We start from the raw sequence: 23,147 nt of genomic DNA, 5'->3' as shown, positions 1-23,147 counted from the left end.
GAAAAGCGTTAAGAAGGAAGCATTACATGAAAATTAAGTTTAAATTTCGGGTACATCCAGTAATTCCACATTAGTGGAGATTGAAATTGGTCAACTTGTCTTAAGCTAAAGAAATTGTCTTTTGTTTAAGAGGATATCAACAAGGGCTTTATTACTACCATGAGGGCTTTTCTTCCTTTAGCATATTTAAGGGCTTCCTAGAAGTTTTGTTTTTTTGTCTGTGAACACAGAGATTATCTAGTCTAACGCCCTTATCCTATAGATGAAGAAACCAAGGCTTTAAGGGATAAAATAATTTATGCCCATGATCACAATAAAAGTTAGGGACAGATCACTGTGATCTACATAAATCAAACTGATTCCCTAGTTCTAATACCCCAATCCGGTTATATACAGTTGCTCTGGCATTAGGAAAGGTAGCTCAGGAAAACTGTCTGAAGATACATTTAATGTTATTTGACTGAGGACCTGGATCCATGGACTAACTATAGGATAGATTTGACTAGACCAGGGTTCTCCACCCTCTGCATTATTTTTATTTATTTATTTGGTGGCTGGCTGGTACTTTTTTTTTTTTTTTTTTTTTGGTGGCTGGCCAGTCCTCCCTCAGCATTATTAATATTCTGGCCCAGATAATTATTTATTTGCGGGAGGGGGACACTGTAGGCTGTTTAGGATCATCTCTGGCCTCTACCAGTAGCTACCTCCTCCCCTGCTCCCCTTATCCAGTTGGCACAACTAAAAATGTCTTCAGACATTGCCGGGTAACCCTTGGGAGCAAAATTGCCTATGGTTGAGAACCATGTGACTAGACCCCAGGTGGTCCATACATATTCCTGCTGCTTAATTTCCCCTGTCCTTCATCTAGGGTAGGCCTTTTCTATTCTCCTTTCCATTTAGTGCAAGCAGTCCTTCTCAACACAGCCTCTATCAATCAGTTGGAACTGGTACATAAGATAAAACCTATTTGCCATTCCTGGACCAGAAGACAGGATATAGGGTAAGTTACAAGTAATAGTCTACATGTTTAATTTCTGTTTATATTCTAGTTTCCATTTTTCTCTCTTTTCTCTACTTTCTTAAAATCACCTTGATGGCAATGAATCAAGATGTATGTAAACAAAAGCCAAAATGGTTTTGGATAAAGAAAAAGTATTTAGAAGATTGTATACAATAGAATTTTGACAGTAGCAATTGCTGCTGCTACTGCTGTTTATAGTAATAGCACCAGTACAGTTTTCCTGTATTTTTCCAGTTTGGCTACATCTTCTTTTTCTTTGCCTCCCATAAGCATTACTATATGCTAGGATTTTGTGATGTGAGCTCTAGAGGGTCCTCCTGGTGTGTTCACAGGTTTTATTTGCTGGGCTGTTTCTAACCTTCATTTACTAATTGTGGCAACAGCTCTTGTTCCAGCCTCTTGGTCATCATCTCTCTGGCAGTAGGTTATTTTCTGGGTATGAAACTAGTGTTTTCAGAGATGAATTCACTCTTATGGGACTAGATATATCAATTAGAAAATAGCTATTAGTCCAGAACTAGCTAGCATGAGCTAGTTTCTTTGAAAGTTTCCCCTGGATATTTCTTTTTCCTTCACTTTGTTGATACCTATTCAGCATGAATAACACTTTTGTCTCCATGTGGAAAGGCACTTTGTCAGTAGGAAATAGGCAACGGTGAGCCAGATGTAGTGGAGAATGACTGAATCTGGGGTCAATAGTTCCTCCTCAGGGAGGTCTGACAGGGTTTTAAGAATTTGTTCTTTGGGCCAGCCCCAAGGCTCACTCGGGAGAGTGCACAGTTGGTAGCGCCAAGGACGCGGGTTCAGATCCTATATAGGGATGGCCGGTGCACTCACTGGCTGAGCGCGGTGCGGGCGACACCAAGCCGAGGGTTACAATCCCCTTACCGGTGTCTCTCTCTCTCTCCCTCCCTCTCTCTCCCTCTCTCTCTCTCCCTCTCTCTCTCTCCCTCCCTCTCTCTCCCTCTCTCTCTCTCTCTCTCTCTCTCTCCCACTCTCTCTCTCTCCCTCTCTCTCTCTCTCTCTCTCTCTCTCTCACACACACACACACACACACACACGAATTTGTTCTTCTGTCCTCCTTCTCAGCTTAGTGCACAGCTGCATAGAGTTTAAACCACCCTCAACCCTCTAGAATTATCAGATTTGTTATCTCTGGCACTGAGGTTCCAAAGAGATTCTGATGTGCAAGATTCAACTCCTTTAAGTTAGCATGACAAAAAGATCTCTTTCTTATAATATGGTCCCAGGGACGATGAAAATGATGTGACCTCTAGTGTCTTTTAAGGAGCTTTAAGAATGCTGCCTTGAATAGCTCAATATATCCTCAGAGCTGTGAAACAGGGAGCAGCTAATCTACCCATAGGACAGAAGGAGTTGGGGCCAGATGTCCAAACTCCATCTAAGGCTTTAGGCTTTTGTGTGCCGTTTTTGACAACGTGTACAGGAGAGCTTGATTTGATGTTCTCTGGTTTCTTTCCTCATCTTCATCCATCTTACAAATTGGTTCAGGCTGTGTTTTACTCTGTGGCTTTCACCGCATTCCACATTCCGCCTTTGAAAATAATTAATAGAAGATGTTGGGATTTGTTGTTATTATTGTTGCCATTAAAATAGAGACAGAACAAGCTAGTAAGAAACGTAGCTCTTTGTTTCAGTGGGCTTTGTAACACCATAGAGTTCACTGGTGTGCTAGGAACTCCATAGAATCATGTGTTCCTGTCTCCAGTAAATTTTGGTAGACTTTGTACTTTTTAGGGAAAGGAGACCTCAAATATTGCAGTTACTTTGGGGCTCATAAATTATTTTTTATTTCAAATAGTCCATATAGTTACACTGCTTTCACAATAAAAATATTTTTAAAAGCTTCAATATGTGGTGCCGAGAATTGGAATAAGAACCTTCTGCATTATTTAAATCACATTCTACTCATTTAAAAGTTAAAAATACCCACTTGATCTGTTATTCCCTGGCTTGTCATATTTCATCCATCTATTCTTTCAAGTAAGAATGTTTTAGTACCTGTCATGTGCTAGGCATAGTGAGTGCAGGTACAGAGGAGAAAACATTAGACCAGAAAAATACCTTTCCTGCTTTCACAGAGCTTTTTTATTCAGTGGGGGTTACAGATAGCTAAGTTAGCAATTACAAAACGGTGTAATGGATTAGTGCTGTCGTTTGTGTACCAGGGGAGTTGGTGAGGACAGGGGTAGGTAGGGAAGGAATATGGATACCACATAAGTGATGGGCCTAAACTGGGTCTGATGAATCAGGAAGGGCTTCCTGAAGGGAGTGATGTCTCAGCTAACCCTGAAATAAGTTTAAGTTTTAACTGAGCAGGGGGAAGGGTAAATTGCCCTTCTGAAGAGTATGGCCTTTGAAATGAGAATAGAGTGTCATTAACCACATTCCAATTAAACTCTTCTTTCAATAAAATTGTTCCTTTTAGCTGTGCTTCACAAGCTGAGAGATTTAGCTGTGAGCATATAATATAAGATTAATTTTGATATATCTAGTAGCATTCATCATGTTTGGTTTATGGCCATCTTCATGTGAATTGCTAATGATGTTAAAATTTGCAAAATATTGAATATGATGAAAAAGAAACAGCTGGATATTCCAGATATTCATTATGCAGTCAAATTAGGTTTTTAATATTTATAATCTTAATCTTTTTGAAACCAAATAAAGGAAAGAGAAAAAAGTAGACTAGATTCTTACTACCTTATATCAACCTTTACTTGCAGGGTACTGTAGCTAAGTCTCTAAGACAGGTTGCTTTACACAGAATTGTTATATGATGGGGTGTTTGGTAGATTATTCTAGATGGCATAAGACCAATTACATCTATAATTTGTACTGAGGCTATTATCACAATTTACACATGATAACTTCTACCTGATTGATACCTTTTCCTGTATGGAGTAAACTGTTTCATATCTAATATAATTAGCTATTCTTTTTACTTATTCTTACACAGCTCTGATCAAAAGACTGATCAAGGTTTTTTGTATGTTTATTCTTTTGTTTGGGGTTTTTGATTTTGTTTTTAAAAATCTGTTCCGTATTAATGTTTTCTGGCTTTTGAGTGAACTTGCCTGTCTTTAGAAATTATCTCATATTAGCTAAATGAGCTACTTCAATTGTTGTGCTTTCTCCTAGTATTGAGTTCTCTGACAACTGTTCAGTGAGTTTTGCCCAGCAACTGCTCTTCCAAGATTTTACAGTCAGTTTCATAATATGTAGAAGGCTTTTCACTCAGAAAACAAGTGAGTATGAGTCAAAGATGAATTTCTGGGGAGAGAAAATTCCCAGAAGCTATATTTTCATCTCCTTCTTAACTGTTTTTGGTTGGGGCTAGGTGTGTGACATTATATATTTTATATAAATTTTAATGGAATTATTGTGCCTAATATAGGGGATGATTCTTTTTTTTAAAGAGCTTTTTCTTACTCAGAATCTTTGCAGTTATTAAAAACAAACAACTCCAGAAAAACTGTTAACTTCAGTTTTCACTTACTCTGCTTGTTGTGGAATCTAGTTGTGGGTGGCAGATGCAGAGAGAGGTCAGTTCAGCTTGATGACATATTGACTTTATTGTGTGCCTGCTATTCTTTCCTTTTACTCTTTTTAACTTCAGATTTGTCCCCCATTCCAATCTGCCTAGCAGCTTTCAAGAGAAAATCTCAATCACTTCTTCTATTTGTGAAACATTTGAAAAGAAGAAGAATATTTGGAGAAACTTCCAAGGCAGATAGATTGTCGGGGTGGGGGTGGAGAAAGGCCTTCTTAGGACTTTTAGGGAAAGATTGCTACACATTGAAGAAGGAAGATGTTATTTTCTGGGGCAAGAGTTGGGGTTGGGATAGGGAAGACCTAGTATGAGAAATTTGGGGTTTAGGAAGCTACTCTCTTCACCTTCCTTCCAGTTTCAGTGCTGTGCTTTGCCCTGTGCTTTCTACTCCTGTTATTTAGTCACCCATTGTATAATTGTCACTCAGTGACAGTTGTGAATTTGTCATTTTTCAGAAGGGCCAGGATCTCTCAGAAGATCCCATGGCTGGGAATGCCATGAGGCCAAAACAAACCACCCTTGCTATTAGGGTTCTCTTGGCTGCTGCCCTAACTCTGGTGCATGGCAACTTTGTTTACATTGAAAAGAGCATTGAGAGTGACTCTTTCTTCGGACCATCCTTTTTTTTTCCATTTCACAATGCTTCATGTAGAATGCATTCATGCCTAATGCATGAGTTCTATCACTTATTTACACCATAATTTCCTTATCCACCTCCCCTTTTAGAATTTTAGCCCATAGCTATGCTTAGGTTTTTGGTTCTTGTTGTTTGGTTTTATTTTGTTTTTGCCAATAGAAATAATTCTTTAATGGGCAACTTTGTTGAAGACTGGGTTTTCTCTCTTCTTTGAAGTCATTTAAAGGATAAGTAAGAATAAGACTAAACTATAAAACTTAATTTTGTCAGATAGCTGGAACATCGGTGACATGCTTGGGTAGATGATGATCTTAAATATTAAAAACTGATCAGTGAAAGTAGTTTGAGAGAGAATCTGATGTGTGTTTCTGGGGAGCATAAAATGTTCTACCTGCAGATTAGTAGGGAGAAAAATGCATAGCATAAACCCAATTTGTATGGTATTCAATTTTTTTTTTTACTCTGGGAGAAGAGAAGTAATTATTCTGTCTTCCAAATTGCTGCAGAGCAGGGATTCTTAACATGGACTCTATGGATGAGCTTTAGGGGAATCTTGTATATCTTGAAATTGTTTGGAAAATGATGTATTGGTATGCCTGCAGCATGGACACTCCCATGCATTTATGTGGAAAAGGGTCACGACTTTTCATCAGATTCTTAAATAGATTTATGAGCCAAAAAAAAAAAAAAAGTAGAGATTCAGGCCAAAACTTTTTGCCAATCCCAAATGGCACGTGCATGTTCTATCGAAGGAAACGTGTATGAGGATTAGTGGTGTGACGTGCAGCCTTCTGCCTTCTGTTTCCTTTTCACCACCCCCAGCCTTTTCTGATTATTAGAATTCTCATCTGAGAGGACAATTTTCCTCTCCTATTGCAGTTATGTTTATAACGAACTCTGAGCCAGTCAATCTTTTCTTAGACAAAATTGTTTTTACAAATCTGTTTTTAGTACTGAGCAGCTAGAAAAGAGATATTAAGGATGTGATACATTTTCACTACCAATTCTGTATGCATTAGCTTCGCCATCAGAAGGAAGCTGAGCAGATTTTATGGAATGTACTGCAGTAATTAATCTTCATTAGGACTGTCACCATGGCCTTGTAAATTAAAATTTATGATAAGGGGGAAGGTCTCTGGCACAACATGTTTGAATACCAAAGTGCTAGTACTTAAGGACAGGTATAAAGATTTCTCAGAATTTTTTAATGATCACTGGCTCATTTATTATTAGCTTTAAATTATTTAGGAAAAATTCCAAAGTACGTTTATTGATATGAATGCAAGAAAGAGAGTTTTATACAAAAAAGGACCCAAAGTGGGCAGTCAGGTGCTGAACTCTCACTGTCACGATAGCTTTCCACAGCCAGTTTAGCAGCATGTTGTAGAAGGACACCCAAGGGTTTCTGTATAAGCGAATATTCACTGTTCTCTGCCTCCACACACCCACCCTCAGCTTCCTTGCAGCTAGATCGGTCTGTAGCTTCACCTGATTTCTTTCCTTTTCATTCCATAAAAGAGAAGAAAAGCAAGAGATTGAAAAGCTATATAGACAGTTTAATAAAGGGAGTATGTTTTCTTCAAGCAACCCCTTGTCCTGGCTTTTGTTAGATTTCTGAATAGGCTTATCCAATGATGTTCATCCCCTGTTTTATGATATAACACATACAGATTCATACAGTCCTAATTGTACATGAATAAGTGCAGCCACTTCAGAAGTTAGGAGCTCTAACATGAGGCATCATGACACTTCCTGGCTGCACAGTCTCTTATCCAGAATTGGGCTTACAGTATCCCCCAGGATTTCAGTTTCTATTTTATAACTTAATTATTGGAACCGCTTGCCCCAGTATCCTTGTAAGTTTCTGCTCACTGTACTACATTATATTTCTATAAAGCAATGCATTCAGCAGGAGGGAAGTTGACAGGTTTTCTCAGCAGATCTTTTTCTTCTACAATGCCCTGGCTGCAACCATATCAGACAGCACTTAGAATACTCTTAAGGATTGGTGTAGTAGTTAGTAGTTCTGACTGCAGCATCCTTGCAGCCCAGGGTAATGTGGTTTCCTGGTTACAGAGGACATTCTGATATTTTTTATTGGATTTAATTCACACATTGTTTATTTAAAGTATACTGTTGAACACTGAGTGGTCTTTATATTCATGGTAGGTACGAATGATTACACTTTCTACGTCTTCTTGTGATGTATCATTCACCCCCCTCCCTTTCTCACACCTGTGTCTGTTGGCTAAAGCTTCCTAAGAGCCAGAGAGAGGGAATGAAAAATTTTCACTCTGCATAGAAAAATATTTCAGTGAGTCAGTCTCTCCTTTCACCTTTTGCTAACAATACATAGGGATTTAAACTATGTCTGATCCTGGCAAGATGGTCCTAGAAGCATCTGTATTACAAAATTAGTTGCTCTAGTAGGTATAGGATATGAATTACAGGAGGTTCTATGAACCTAGAGACTGAATGCTTTGCCCCATTGTGTATAGTTTTGGAATAATTGATCTATGGGCTGTATTAAGATAAACTTTGCAACTTGAGAAGTAGGAATTTTGTGAAATTAAGTCTGTGTTAGAAAAAAGGCAGCCTACTTGGCCTTGTGGGGAAAACTGTGGGTTTCAGGGTGGTTAGAATCTTACTTTCTTTTACATGTTGTGGATCTTGGAAAAGTTAGTTAATATCTCAGACCCTCAGTTTTCTTCAGTCAAATGAAGCTAATTCTTACCTTGCAAGGTTACTGTGAAGATCTAATAAAGGTAGAAAGAAAGCAAAGTATGACACAGAATAGGGTCATTAATGTACGGTAATCATTTTAATTAAAGTGAAACTGTGGTAGAAAGAGTTTTTAAATGAGTATAAAGATCGGTAAGAATAAAATTTAATGTCCTCTGGGATAGCTACTTTTCATTATCTTCCTTATCAAAATTATTCATTAAGCCACAGATATACATAGTGCCAGGTTCCGTATTCAAAACAGTCTGCAAAACCATTCTGCAGCCTGGGTCGAAATGAATGATGTAGTGAAAATAATGTCATGTAACGTCTCCTATTCAATACATAGATGGAGAGTCCGTATTACCAAATCAGAGTGTGGGAAGTGTCCTTTCCTGTCTGTTCTCCTTCTTTGACATTCCTGTTACTCAGGCATTCAATAAACTGAAAGTTTACTAGGTGCCTGGCAGAGAGCAATAAAGAAGAGCCAGTGGACCTCAGCCCTCATAGAGCTTACACTCCAGTGAGGGAGACAGACCATACAGAAGTAAACAAAAAGTAGAAAAGAGGTCATGATGAAAGCAGTAACTGATGAGAAGGGAATTGGGAGTTCACTTAAGCGATGAGGTGGTTAGGGAAACCCTCTCTGAGGAGAGACCTGAAGAATATTCGAAAGACACCTCTAAAGAAGGAATGATTCATCCTAGTGTTCTAATCATGGATGGCTTGGACAATTATTAAAATTTAAATTTACCCTAATAGCATAATCATGACTGTACAATGATGTATATTCCTGCCAGAGGACATTCCTCGGCTTCTTTTCATTGCATCATTTTTCCACCCGTGTGTGTATCCTGACTGATACTGGCTTCATAGAAACTGGTGAGTATAAGAACTGCTGTTCTAGTCCATAAAGTGGCAACTCATTAGAAAGGTGTATTTCAGCATGAAGTTCATGAGAACAGGAAAGTGAAGTTGAGGTGGTTTGAGCACTCCAAACGAAGACCGGAAAGGTATTTCCAGTTATGCATTAAAGTAGTATGTAGTTCTTTGGGGATAAAAGGAGAAAACTCTCATGTATTTTTATGTTTAAATGATTTAAGTTAAAATGTGTTGGATGGTGTATTAACTCATTTAAGCTATGTAGATTTTTTTTGATTAACAGACCTTATTTATTTTTTTGCAGTTTTAGTTTTTACTGTAAAAATTGAGTGAAAAGTACAAAGTTCCCATATTCCACTCTCATCCACCACCTCCACAGTTTCCCCTATTTAACATCTTGCATTAGTGTGGTATTTTTGATACAATTGGTGAGCCAGTGTTGATATATTATTATAAACTAAAGTCCATAGTTTACACTAGGGTTCACTCTTTGTGTTGTATATCCTGTGGGTTTGGACAAATGTATGACATGTATTCACCATTACAGTATCATACAAAATCGTTTCACTGCCCTAAAAATCGCCTGTGCTTCACCTGTTTATCCACCCGTTCTCTCTTATCCCTGGCACCCACTAATCTTTTGACTTTATCCATAGTTCTGCCTTTTCTAGAGTGTCATACAGTTGGTATTATGTAGTATGTAGCCTTTGCAGATTGGCTACTTTCACTTAGCATAGCAGTATGCTTTCAAAGTTCCTCCATATCTTTTTGTGGCTTGATAGCTTATTTATCTGAATAATATTTCATTGTATGGCTATGTCTCAGTTTATTTATCCATTCATCTATTGAAAGACATCTTGGGTGCCTCCAAGTTTTGGCAATTATAAAGAAAACTGCTATAAATATTTGTGTGCAGGTTTTTGTATGATAATAAGTTTTCAGCTCCTTTGGGTAATAACAAGGAGTGTGATTGCTGGATCACAAGGTAAGAATAGGTTTAGTTTTTTGTTTTGTTTTGTTTTTTAAAAAAATTTTTTTAACTTAAAAGCTGCATACAGACGTGTTCAGATTTTCAAATTTTATTGATCTACTTATGACCTCTGCGTCGTAAGTATTTTTTTAATTTATTTTTTATTTCCAATTTTTTCTAAGAGAAATGCCAACACAGGTTGACAGAAACTGTGGAGTATATTAAATATTGACATTTCTAAACAGATATTATTAACACATGCAAAAATATCGTAACATAATTGCACAAGTCAAATATAAGTATGGTATAAAAATGCTAATTTATAGCAACTGCAGATTTGTGTTGGGGTAGTGAGATGTGAGCTTAAAGTTGTTTAATGGCCATTGGTCATTTCTTCCCATCCTTCAGTGGGACTTTCGTGATGCCTCAGCCTCCCTTGTATAGAGTGCTGAAGGTCTTCACCTGAGGACATTGAGGAATGAGGGGTCCACGCAAAATTGCACTGCTGGAATTCCCCACTCACCCCATACTATGAAAAGACCACTTGAATTGATTAGTCTCCAGTGGTGGGAACCACAGCTTTGAACTCATAGAGGATTGGGTTCCGTTCCTGACTCTGACACTTGCTAGGTATGAAAGTCTTCTTTTAGGCAAATCCAATTTTCAAATGACAAAATGAGGGAAATTACAGTATCCATTTTATTGGATTATTGGGGAAAATACATGAGATATTGGATGTAATTTTTTTTTTTTTTTTTTTTTGCCACAGAACAAGTCTTAATATATTTAAAAAGACTAATACATAGAAAAGATGTTCTCTGACCATAATAACAGGAGGAAATTTAGAACACTCACAAATGTGTGGAAATTAAACAACACTCTCCTAAAAAAAAACAATAGGTGAAAAGAAAAATCACAAGGGGATTAGAGAGTACTAATTTTTATTACTTTGAGATAAAAATCAAAGCACAGCATATCAAAATTTATAGGATGCAGGACTCATGCAGTGCTTAGAGGAAAATTTATACTTGTAAACACCTATGTTAAAAATAAGAAAAATCTCAAGTCAGTCATGTGAAATTCTACCTTAAGAAAGTAGAAAAAGAAGAGCAAACTAAACCAAAAGCAAACATAAGTAGGAAATAACAAAGATTACAGAAATATGTGAAATAGGGAATTAAAAAACAATAGAGAAAATCAACAAAACCAAAAGTTGATTCTTAAAAAAGATCAACAAAATTTGCGAACCTGTATCTAGACTGACCAAGGAAAAAAGAGGACTGAAATTACCAAAATCAGAAATGAAGCAGGGGCATTATTACATTGTCATTATAGTTTTTTGTGGTGATAAGATTTAGTTACGTTCTCTTTCTTGTTTGCGTTTTTGTTCTTACCAGTGGGTTTTGTTCTTTCTTGTGTATTCCTGATAGTGATTATCATTTTTTGGATTCCAGATGCAGGACTTCCTTGAGGATTTTTTGCAGGGCTGGTCGTGTGGTGATAAACTCCTGCAGTTTTTGTTTGTCTGGAAAATACACGATTTTCCCTCACTTCTGAAGAATAGCCTTGCTGGATACAATATTCTTGGCTGGCAGTTTTTTTCTTTTAGTATTTTGAATATATCATCCCATTTTCTTCTGGCTTTTTGAGTTTCTGTTGAGAAGTCTGCTGTTAGTCTGATAGGGGCTCCCTTATAGGTGACTTGATGCTTTTCTCTTGCTTCTCTTAAGATTTTCTCTTTCTCTTTGAGTTTTGACAGTTTGGCTATGTGTCTTGGAGAAGATCTTTTTGGGTTGAATCTGTTTGGGGATCTTCGAGCCTCTTGGATCTGAAGGTCCATATTCTCTCCCTATACCCAGGAAGTTTTCCATTATTATTTCATTGAATAGTTTTTCCATGCCTTTTCCTTTATCCTCCCCTTCTGGAACACCCCATGACTCAAATGTTTGTGTGCTTAGATAAGGTTATCTACTAGCTCTCTTAGATTTTTTTCATTATTTAAAATTCTTTTTTTTTTTTTGTCCACCTGGGTTATCTCTTTTTTTTAATTTATTTTTTATTAGCATATTCATTGTTAATTTTATTTTGATTGAGATCTCATGTCTGAGTTTTATTCACAAGGTACTGAAGTCTAGATATTTTTATTTCCCTGCTCTGCCAGTCTAATAACCCTGTCAAAGCACTGAGTTCAGTCTGATAGGAGTTTTCTTTAGTGAGCCAAAGAAAGCTGCTAGAGCAGGGGTCTTTTTTTTAATGCAGAAAAAAAGGGCCACATAGTAAATATTTTACATTTTAGGGCTTCTCAGCTCTGCCATATGAGTGATAAAGCATCCATAGACAACACATGAACAAGTGGGAATGGCTGTGTTCCAGTAAAACTGTGTGTATAAAACAGGCACTGTGCACAATTTGGCCCCACAGGTGTAGTTCACAGGCCTACTCTTAAGAATAACCACTTCCCTTTTAAACTTGGTAATTTATTCTAGAATCTTGTTGTAAGCTTTATATACTTTGTAAAATTTACCTTTTCCCCTCTTTTGAGAATGGGAACTATTTTTTGCCTTTCTCCCCTCTTTAGGGATCTTCTACCATTCTCTACTGTATTACAGATCACAAAATGAATAAGACAGTTTCCACATTCTCTAATCACCCAGCATGTAATTCTCAAGAGTCAGGGATTCACCTCATTTAGAATAGCTAGGGGCTTCATATAATCTCCACCCACTTTAGGTTTCTTTTCCTAGATAGCAGTGTTTATTGTATCCTTTTTAGTCCAAAAATCTTTCTCCTGAAAAGAAGATAAAGTTAAGAGTTGAGGATTTGCTTTTTGGCTTTGTTTTCCATCAACATTAGGTAAGTACTTCCTCTTGTGACAAACATGAAGGCAATTTCAGTTTTAACTTTCTTTAGTATTTTTGGTAAGTATTCGTGTATTTCACTCTGTTTGGATATTATGTCTGCTGGCAGCAAACTTCTGGATTCTAAAGTCCAGTGTAATAAGGGGAGACCAGCATTTTCACTGTTACTGCATGTCTTATGGAACCTGATAATTTTGTCTTAGGGTCATAGTAATTTGTTGACTGGTCTACATGAAAAAGAAAAAATTATTCATGACACTTGTTAAAGAACAGTAAGGCAGAATTTATTCAAGGAGGTCTACTACAGTTGGGTTTTGTAGTACGGGAGAGTGATTGTTCTCAACACCAAATACAACTAGGACAAGAGGAGATTTACAGCCAAGAGCAGAGTGGGGGTCAGTGATGGAAAATTACTAAAACGAAACATCAGGGATGCGGGGATTCTGGCTGAACAGACTTAACAGGATTATTACTGAAGTCAGGCCAGGGTAAAAAGATAATCAAGGGTAGGTGGTAGGGAATTTGATCAGATATCAAGGGTGGGAGATTTTTGCTAAACTGACTTAGCAGGATTCTTGCTAAAACTCCACTTAGTGTGCAGAGCCATTGGACTAAAGACAGAGCCCAGTCAGAAAGAGGAATCAAAAGGGCCTGGTTCAAGTTTGGTCAAAAGAGAGAGTCTTTGTCAGTTGTTCACTGAGGGTTAATATTTTGATGTAGTCATATATTTTTAAAAGGATAATAGTTATATATTATCCTTTTATATACAGTTATATTCATGAATTCTGCATCCACGGATTCAACCAACAGCAGATGAAAATATTCGAGCATAAAAATGGATGGTTGTATCTGTACTGAACATGTACATACCTTTTTTCTTGTCGTTACTCCCTAAACAATATAGCATACCAACTATTGACATAGCATTTATGTTGTATGAGGTGTTATAAGTAATCTAGAGTTGATTTAAAGTATACAAGAGGCTATATGGAGGTTATATGCAAATACTGTGCCATTTCAGATGAGGGACTTGAGCATTCATGGATTTTTGTATGTGGAGGGGCCTCCTCAAACCAGTCCCCCACGGATACCAACGGACAATTGTACTAGCTTAAAATTAATCATGTATGTTGCAAAGAACATAAGAATGTGGTTTTAATTAGTGGTCATTCTGTCTGACCCTATATGACATAGAGGGAGCCAGTCAGATACCTAGCAGTATAGAAGCTCAGCCCAGTGGGTTTATTTATCATTTATTTGAGAAATATTTATTGAGCCCCTGGATACCAGGACAACATAATTGCAAATAAAATAAGACAGTTTTTGTCCTCAGGGGATTTTCAATTAATGGCAGAGGCAGGTAAACAAATAGACAATCACAGTAGAGCACTTCAGGTGGTGTAATGGAGATATGTACAGTGTGAGGGGAATACCTGTGAGGTCACTTAACCCACACTGCAGTTGTCAAGGGAAGGCTTCTCAGAGCTAGGAAGGAGATGAAGGAGGGGAACAAATGAGGAAGCCCAAAGTAGTTGCAGAAACCCTGGGAAAACTTTGATTGATTTGAGAGGTAAGTGAAGAAATGATCAATTAAATTAAGGATGTGAAGGATTTTAGTGGGGGTAGTACTGTTTGTTCACTCAGAAGGGAAATATAAGGAGGAAAAACAGATCTGGGAAAAACACGTAGTAGTTAGGAGCATGTTTAGTTTGAGGTGCAGGTAGAAATATCCAGGAACTGGTTGAATATGCTGAGCTGGTGGTCAGGAAAGAACTCCAGTCTAAAGAAAGATGCATATTTTTAAGTCATTAGTATTATGGAAATAGTTGAAATATTGAACTGCATGAGAATACTCAGAACAAATATTTAAGATGAGAATAGTAGAGGGCCAGGGATAGAACCTGGAAAAATCAACATCTAAGTAATGGGCAGAGGAAGAAGAAACTGGGAAGATACAGTCAGGGAGGTAGTAGTCAACCTTTAAGTATTTAAAATTTAGACAATTCCCAATTACATCTCATATGGAAACTGAAATAATGGTAAAATTTTAACTGTCCATTGACTAGGTGTTAACTCAGCAGAAGTCATGTGTTTGAAAAAAATCCTTTTGGGGGTTTAGCCATAATTTGACCATTTATATAATTCTGAAAAATATGCAGAGCCAAAATTTAAAACTCTGGAAACTTATGATTTTAAAAACAGGATTAGTCAGCAGACAGGAGCCTATGCACCCACAGGCTGGACTGAATGCACTAGGGGCACTCCTGCACATGATGCTGTCCTCTGTAACTCTGAAAGTCAAGTTAGAAGCAAAATCCATTGAAACGTTGCCTTCTTCATAGCAATAGTGGTAATTCTCAAGACTTCGAATAGCCCTAACAGTCATTATTTCTACCAGGTGAGTGAGCATTTATTAAATGGCTTCTTTTTATTCGGGTTGTCTTCAAAGGTGAAGAAGACAAACAGCCCAGACTTCAAAAAGCTAACAATTTAGAAGGCACAAGGAAAAGATCTATACAAAATTACTGTAATATCACTCAGAATGGGTGCCATAGGAGAGGCATAGACAAATGCGTAAGGTGAAATCTTTGAGGAGGGGGTGACATTTGAAATGAGTTTTGAAGGGTAGGAAGGATTTAGAAAGTAAACAGAAAAGAGAATTCCAAATGGAGACGAAAGAAATTGAGAACCTAGAGCATGTTCAGGGAATAAAATGTAGCCCCCGCCCTTCAAACCAGGAGGTGTATTAAGGGGGGAGTAATACAGAATTAGCTTACAGAGTCAGGCTTATACCAGATCATGAGACTTCTTAGAAATTATACTAAATAATCTTTCTGGGTAGTCACTGAAATTCTTACTGAATTGAGAGAGGTCTGTCCCAAATGACTTAAGAAGCCTCTCATGTCAAAGCTGGCCGTGATAAAGCAGCATTTATTTGACTGGCCAGTCAAAGGCAGCTAAAGGAGCTTAAAGACCCCATACTTCATAATAGCTTAAACTCACAAGCATTTATAGAGCAGAATCATGAAGCAGGAAGGGGTCCCAGTAGTCATGTGTGAATCTGATTGGTTTGGGGTGAAGTCAGCACAACTGTTCTGGCATCTTGATTGTTTTCTATGGTACCTTAGAGTCCGAGGGTGTGTGCTTCGAAGCAGGCTTGTAGTTGTAACTTGACACTAGCATTACAGATGTCTTAAGTCACAAGGCATTCAGTTAAGGAACAAACATCCCAACCTTCATATCAAGTTTTAGCCTAAGCAAAGTATATGTTTAACTAACTTTATTCTTATCTTATTATTAACCTTACTTTATTGCTACTCTGAGGAATCCAGCTTGTCCTGATTGGTCAAGCGGTTTTGCATTTGCTGTTTTCCTCTTCCCTCAGCCAAGGCCTGTTCTGACATGGGTCAGGGGGAACAGCTAGGGGAAATTAGGGGTCTCGCCCCTGGTTTAAAAATTTTTATGAAGAATAACAAGAGCCAAGCTATGCTTTAGAAAGACTGCTGTCCTAAGCATGCATATGATTGGCCGGAAAGAGAAATGTTAGAAGGGAGATGTTAATGTTTTATGAGTGATATTTCAATGAGAACCTAGATTTAAGAAGACTGGTTTTTAAATTTTTTTCTTTCCTCTTGAAGTGAGAGCAGGCATGGAAACCATTACTGAATGGCTTCCTAATTACCTAATATGTAAAACTGAAAAGTAAAACTATCAGGAACTCCCACAAACTTCTCCGTATGATTCATGGAGCATTGTTCTCAAGTCTAGAATAACTTTCAACCTTTTCATCATCACAGAGAGCTTTCATTTTGTATTTCAAGAAAGTTAACACTTAATGTTTCACATTGGTTTTATTAACAAAGACATATAATTTCCAGTTCATCCAAGATTCTGAAGTGTCAAACATTTACAGATCTCGGTTAATATAATTCTAGCCAAAAGCAAAGAAATTCCACCACTTAGTCTGTGGCACATAATTGCAGGATTTTTCTTTTGAAATATTGAAAATAACCCATGACCCATATATCCTGACCTAAGAAGTCTCACCTTTCCCCATGCTTCTGTGGATCCAGGGACCCTAAGTTGGAGATCAGGTTATTGACAGGAACGAAGATTTTTGTGGCACATCCTCCATATGCTTCTGAGCTCTGTGGAATTACCAAGAATAAATGACATATATAGCTGCCCAGAACTTCGAATTTAAGTTTATTTCTTTTTTTTATTGAAAAGAGCAATACAAGCTTATAACAGAAAAATCGGAAAATATATATACCAGCAAAAAGAATATTTTTAAAAAATGTCTAAATCTTTTTCTATGCAAATATACATGCAGACTTTTAAAAACTGGTAGACTCTCATTCTATATTGGTTTTATGACTGTTTTCAGTATTTATAAAGAAATTCTTGCACCATTTTTCTTAATAGCTGCAAACAGTCTCTTTACTGATTTAATGGCTTAATTAATTTTTTGTGGTTGGACTTTGGGGTTTCCAACTTTCTGAAATTAAAAATGGCTTTAGCTTGAATATCCTTTTAACTAAATCTTTGTACACATCCCTAATTGTTTCTTTGGGATAAATTCCCAGAAGAGTCATTGTTGGGCATGCATACTTCAAAAGGTGCTGCCAACTTGCCCTCCAGAAAGTTTGTGCTAGTTTACATTCTCACGTGGGAATTTACATTTCAGTTGGGAGTTAAGACGCATACAGGTACGAAAAATTATTTTAATATTAAGAAGTAGCAATGCTAGGTGCAAAATCACTAATAAACAATTAGAGCCATATGAATTCAGAGGAAGGAGATCACTCTTAATGAAAGATGAGGAATTGGAGATGGTTTTTAAAGGGCAAGGGAAGACCCGACAGGAGAGAGGTGCCACATTCCCAGAAGAACACGGGTGGGAAAACACAAAAAGTGTCCACTGATCTCATGAGTAAGGGTCATGGGACCAGGAGGAAGGCCGACCTGAGCCTGCTAACCCCAGGTTTTCTCCCTCTCTTGTTTCTCATGACTTCCTGTAGACTACACTCTTATTCTGGGTGACTGGGTAATTAGAAGTGTCTGAATCAACCTACTGAAAAATTGGTTTAATTTCTGGGAGAATTTTGGTGTTTGGGTTCAGAGAATTTAGAAAGTTAAGTTATATTCCATTTAAGATTTTAAAAGTGAATTCACATTCTAATGTTATCTTCTTTCTTAATTATTAGCAATGAATGATTGGCTCAGATGTTTGCTTTGGGTATTGTTACAAGCTTTTGTGTACCAATTCTCACTAAAATGTCAAAATCCTTGAAGTAGAATTTCCCTGCTGTTTGTTCAGATTATATATTACATGTTGATCTTTTTCTTTGTACTTTGTTGTATGATCAGTTCTTTAAATTGCACTTCAGTCGTTACTAATTAAATCTCTTTATTAGTTAGAGTTCTGAAAGATTAGTAGCTTTGAATTCTTTTGCTTGGTTGTTTTGTTTTTACAGTAGTGGGAGGGCCTTTAGTACTCTGAGCTGAGCCATGTTTTTGCTTTTTAAGATGTGCTTTATCAACTGATATTTGTACTCTCTTAATGTTGAGCAGTAATATGGTCCCTTTTAACACTTGCCTCATACATTTGAAAAATGTGGAAAGAATTCAGCACTTTAAGTCCCACAGAAGCACTGCTGTGAAGATAAAATGCAGAGCTGGGGCTTGGAGACTATGCCCTGTTTTGCAGGCCACGACCAAATTGCCAGTCACATTGTGGGCCTCCTTATGTCCTTCGCTTCAGTGGGTAGTTATTTCATGAAGGGAACTCTCAGGTGTTACCCTTTTTCTGACCTGTATTGCATTTTCATTCTTTCAATGGACCCATTATCTTTAGAATGTTCTACCATATGTTTGGTCAATTGCACCAATGATGTGCTGCCACGAGGCACCTAATGGAGCTCTTTATGGAAAGGTCCAGGAGCCCCTCCCAGAACTTGCAGAAAGTAATTTGAGAATCAAGAAAGAAAATTAACTATTATATACATTAGACTGTTTACCAGTTATAAAGAAGTTCCAGTTCTTATTGGAATCAGTAAGCTCTCAGTAAATGCAGGGTTTTTGTTTTGTTTTGTTTTTTTATTGAAACATAATTGATTGTGTATGTCCGTGGGGTACAGAGTTGCACATCAGTACGTATGTATAATATATGATGCTCAAATCAGGATAATTAGTATATTCAGTGTTACACAATGTTATCATTTTTTGTGGCCCTTTATTGATTCCTCCGCTCCTCCCACCCTTCCCAGCTCTGGTAACCTCAGTTCTGTTCTCTCTTTGAAAATTCAGTGTATTATTGTGATTGTTGTATCTTTCTTCCTTTTTTTTTTTAAGCTCACACTGATGAGTGAGGACATGTGGCATTTCTCTTTCTGTGCCTGGCCTATTTCACTTAACATAATTTTCTCTAAGTTTATCCATATTGCTGCAAATAGCAAAATTTAATTTCTTTTTTATGGCAGAGTAGAATTCCATTGTGTAAATATACCACCTTTTCCTTATCTAGTTGTCCAGTGGTGGACATTTAGGTTGGTTCTATCTCTTAACTATTGTAAATAGAGCTGTGATAAACATAGAGTGCAGGTGTTCCTTCACCATGATGAGTTCCATTCCTTTGGGTATATTCCCAGCAGTGGAATAGCTGGATCATATGGCATTTCTATCTGTAGTGGTTTGAGGAACCTCCATACCATTTTCCATAATGGTTGCAACAGAGGTGTTGGGTTTTTCTTTTTAATATTGAAAATAACCCATGACCCATATATACTGACCTAAGAAGTCTCACCTTTCTCCATACTTCTATGGATCCAGGGACCCCAAATTGGAGATCGGTTCCTCGACAAGAACAAAGATTTTTGTGGCACAGTCTCCATATGCTTCTGAGCTTTGTGGAATTACAAAGAAAAATTGACATATACCTAGCTGCCCAGCACTTCAAATTTAATTTAATTTTATTCCTTTTTTTATTGCAAAGAGCAATACAGGCTTGTTACTCTCAGTCAATGGGAACTTATTAGATGGGGACAGAACCCCAGTGCCTCATCCCTCAGGGTATAGCTACAGTGGAGGCTTCTAGAGCCACACCATTTGGAAGAGGCCTTTTCTGAAGAGACCAGATTGTGGCCATATTTTGCTTCCTACTTATTTAATTACTTTCTAGATTTGTTACTTCATACCCTTTCTGGTAAATTACCTGTAGAATACTATACTATTTTTTAATAATTAATTTGTTATACAGATTACCACTTATTTGCTATGGAAAGTAGTGCAAAATGCCTTTCTAGAATTTGAACTGATTCAGAAACCACCAGACCTGCTAATTGTGACAATATTTGGACTATATGAATTTCCTATCTTCCTTTTATTATCTGAATCACCTATTTCCTGCAGGGCATATAATGTGCAGGAGCACATTAACAAAGGATGAATTAGTGCAGCCAACTAATTAGGCTGTTTCTGATGAGCTGTTCTGAGATGCACTTGATGTACAAACCAGGGCAAAAATCAGTATTACCTTGTACCAAATAAATCATGGCACTGCAATCCAGTGGAACTGGCACAGGACTGGCCATCATCATAAGCTGATTGTGCTTAACACTTTTTTTTTTGAGGCCCCGTTTCACTAAGAATTATTTAAATTCTTTGCTGACTGAATTCCCATCATGGGGAACTCTTTCATGTTCATCTCTCCGGGCGCCCTTTTAAAATTCAGTTATTTGTGGCTTTAAATAACCTCACGGTGTCCTCTAGTTTATCTTTCCTCTAGAGGTAAAAGAGAATGGCTGAGTTCAAAGCATCAGGTACTTCTGGGAGGTGAAAAGAAGAATCATTTACAGTTTTGCTTCTAGCTAGTCATAAATGGATATGCTGACTAGGCACATTCACTTTGATATCCAGGCTATGTCCTTAAAGAGTAATAGAGTCCACTGGAACTTGAACAGTTGGTTCTCTTTTGGAGTACATCATAGTTTGGAATATAATATAATATTTCTGTGATTTTTTTTTTTTTTTTTTTTTGCTGATTAGTATGTACAGTCAATGTGAGAATTTGTTTGAAAGGGAGTAGTTTATAGGCAGAAAGTAAACTAACATATATTGAGCACTACTGTGTGCTCTCGTTTATATAATTTCATTTAATTCTAAGTAAATTAGATAATCCCCATCTTTAGAAAGAAAACTGAGGCTTAGAAATGTTAGTTGATTGGCTAAGATCTGACTGTATTGATGCCAAACCATGCTCTTTCTAGAGCTGATTCTTTCAGTTACTGTCTTCCAAATGTTGACTAAAGCGAGTCAACTCTCAGTTGCTTTCAATAGGCTACTTTTGGGGCTGGATTTAGAGTCATTCAGATGTAGGTTGAATCCCATGTATGTAATCTGGATCCAGCCATTTAACCTCTCCTAACCTCATTGTAGAATGAGGCTAATGCTCCCCACACCAAGGGTTTTCATGAAGGTAAATGACATAATCTATGTCGAGCATGTAGCACACTGCCAGGCCCTGAGAAAGCAATTAATACCTGGTTGCTACTGACGTTGCTACTGGATGGGCTTGTTATTTTGTTTTAATCTTGTATCCAGTAATTGGGTCATCTTTGAACATGATGATGATATCTCACAATGTTTTGAGAATATTCTTTTGTTTTTTCTTCTATTCTTAGTGTATCAAGTGATCTCCTCTACTTTCAGAAATCAGCTTTATTTTTTGGTCTGTGTCTTGGGTATGTGCAGAATACTACAATTAACATTTGCTTTCTTAAGACTGTATGTGTCTTAGATACAGATTTCTAAATGGAGAAAATTTATTTAATATCTTCAGTAATTTGTAATTTAACATTTCAGATTCTCTTCACTCATGATCTATATATCATGACTTAGTGCAACAGATGTTAGAATCAATATCAGGGATCCTGATATATGTTAGCCCCATAGACTGCTACCTAATGGATAACCTGACTTTAAATAGAGATGGTTTGATGTGGCAGGACAAGCACAGACTGGGGCCAGGGATACCTGTGGGGCCTCTCAGTGTCCTCAAATTGTGGATAATATATCCATAGCTCCCTAGAATTATTGTGAGAATTGGGTGACACCATGTGTTCAAAGTATCCTGCACACGTGTGGTGCATGATAGTTCCTCTCTCCCCATCCACTTTTGACACAGATATCCTGGTGTTGTCATGGTTTCTTTCCTTCTTAAATAATGCCACTTTACCAGCTGTTTCTGGTAATTTTATCCTATTTTAAATGTTTGATTTTGTAACAATGATCTTAATTATTTATAAAGTAAATCATTGGGTTTGTTCCCACCAGTGATACCAAGAAGAAGCAGGGAATGAGGAAAAGGAACAACAGTGAAGCGGACGACGTGGGGCCAACAAGTCGTAATAGAAAGAAGGCCAAGTGGGAAGCTTCAGAGCCCCTGGATACGGGCCTGTCCTTAGCAGAGGATGAAGAGTTGGTGCTACATCTGCTCAGAAGTCAAAGCTGAATACCTCCTTCTGTCTTCTCTTTGAAACCTCTGGTCATGGTTATGTGGGCAAGGAGTTGGAAAACAACTGACTTTGGGGCACTTAGGTACTATGAGTCCCTTCCCAAAGGACACATTTTGTGGACAGAAGTGATCATATCTCTTTGCCCCTTTCACAGGACATGATTTGTGCCATCAGAGATCATACACTCAGAGTGAGGGTGGATTATACAATTTCCTGATCCCATTTTCCAGCATGTGATCTGTTAGAGCTTATGCATGGGTTCCTACAACTTGTCAGTAGAAATGCTTCCTGTTTTTCTGACAAGTTCTGGAACCCTTGTTTCTTTGTTAGAAATTCCTCTCTTGCTTACTAAACAGAAGTTTCTATGTTACTGTTAAACAAAATAGCTCATAATTTTGGTGTATTTAATATCTCCAAAGAAACAGAGTATGATGGACCAGCCCTGAGAAAGAATGACTATTTTTCATTTGAGACGATCAATAATAAATAATAATAAATGTATTTCCTATAAAGTATTGATATTTTCATTGTGTCCAGTAATGTAAGAATAAGAGCACCCTTAAGGTTCTTTTCTGGTGGTGGGGGTGGTGGCTGGCCAGCATGGGGATGAAACCCTGGACCTTGGTGTCGTCAGCATCACACTCTAACCAACTGAGTTAACTGGCTAGCCCGGCAAGAGAACAGTCTTAAGATTAAAATGGTTGGCTCTTTCCTGCCAACAGTGAATTTTTTATATTCTTAAGTTAGGCTTCTTAACGATACTATCATTTATACTATCACCTTTGCAGATTTACTAACCATCATTTATAAATCTATACAAGTCCTGAATCTGAAGACTTCAGGATTAAAACCTGGTCTCTTACTGAGCACACAGTAGCCCGTATAGGTCTTCTGCAAGTGCTTTGTTCGGCAGGTACCACAGATCTCTGCCCAGACTCAGGTCCTGACAATGAGTAAAAAGCAAAACAA

General features: G+C 37.5%; 1 protein-coding gene across 1 annotated transcript in view; it reads left to right on the top strand.

Moving 5' to 3' along the window:
* DDX10 (DEAD-box helicase 10) overlaps nucleotides 1-22,649 on the top strand; it is a 262,941-nt gene extending 240,292 nt beyond the window's left edge. Inside the window, exon 18 of the mRNA XM_063093640.1 lies at nucleotides 21,997-22,649. Within this exon, the coding sequence (XP_062949710.1) occupies nucleotides 21,997-22,174 (178 nt within the window). The 3' untranslated portion in view covers nucleotides 22,175-22,649. The remainder of the gene's footprint in view (nucleotides 1-21,996) is intronic.
* The last annotated feature ends 498 nt before the right edge of the window (nucleotides 22,650-23,147 follow it).

The sequence above is a fragment of the Cynocephalus volans genome, chromosome 4 (assembly GCF_027409185.1).
Source record: "Cynocephalus volans isolate mCynVol1 chromosome 4, mCynVol1.pri, whole genome shotgun sequence".
Lineage (NCBI taxonomy): Eukaryota > Metazoa > Chordata > Mammalia > Dermoptera > Cynocephalidae > Cynocephalus > Cynocephalus volans.
Note: the sequence above shows the minus strand (reverse complement) of the source record. Positions and strands in the feature narration are given on the sequence as shown.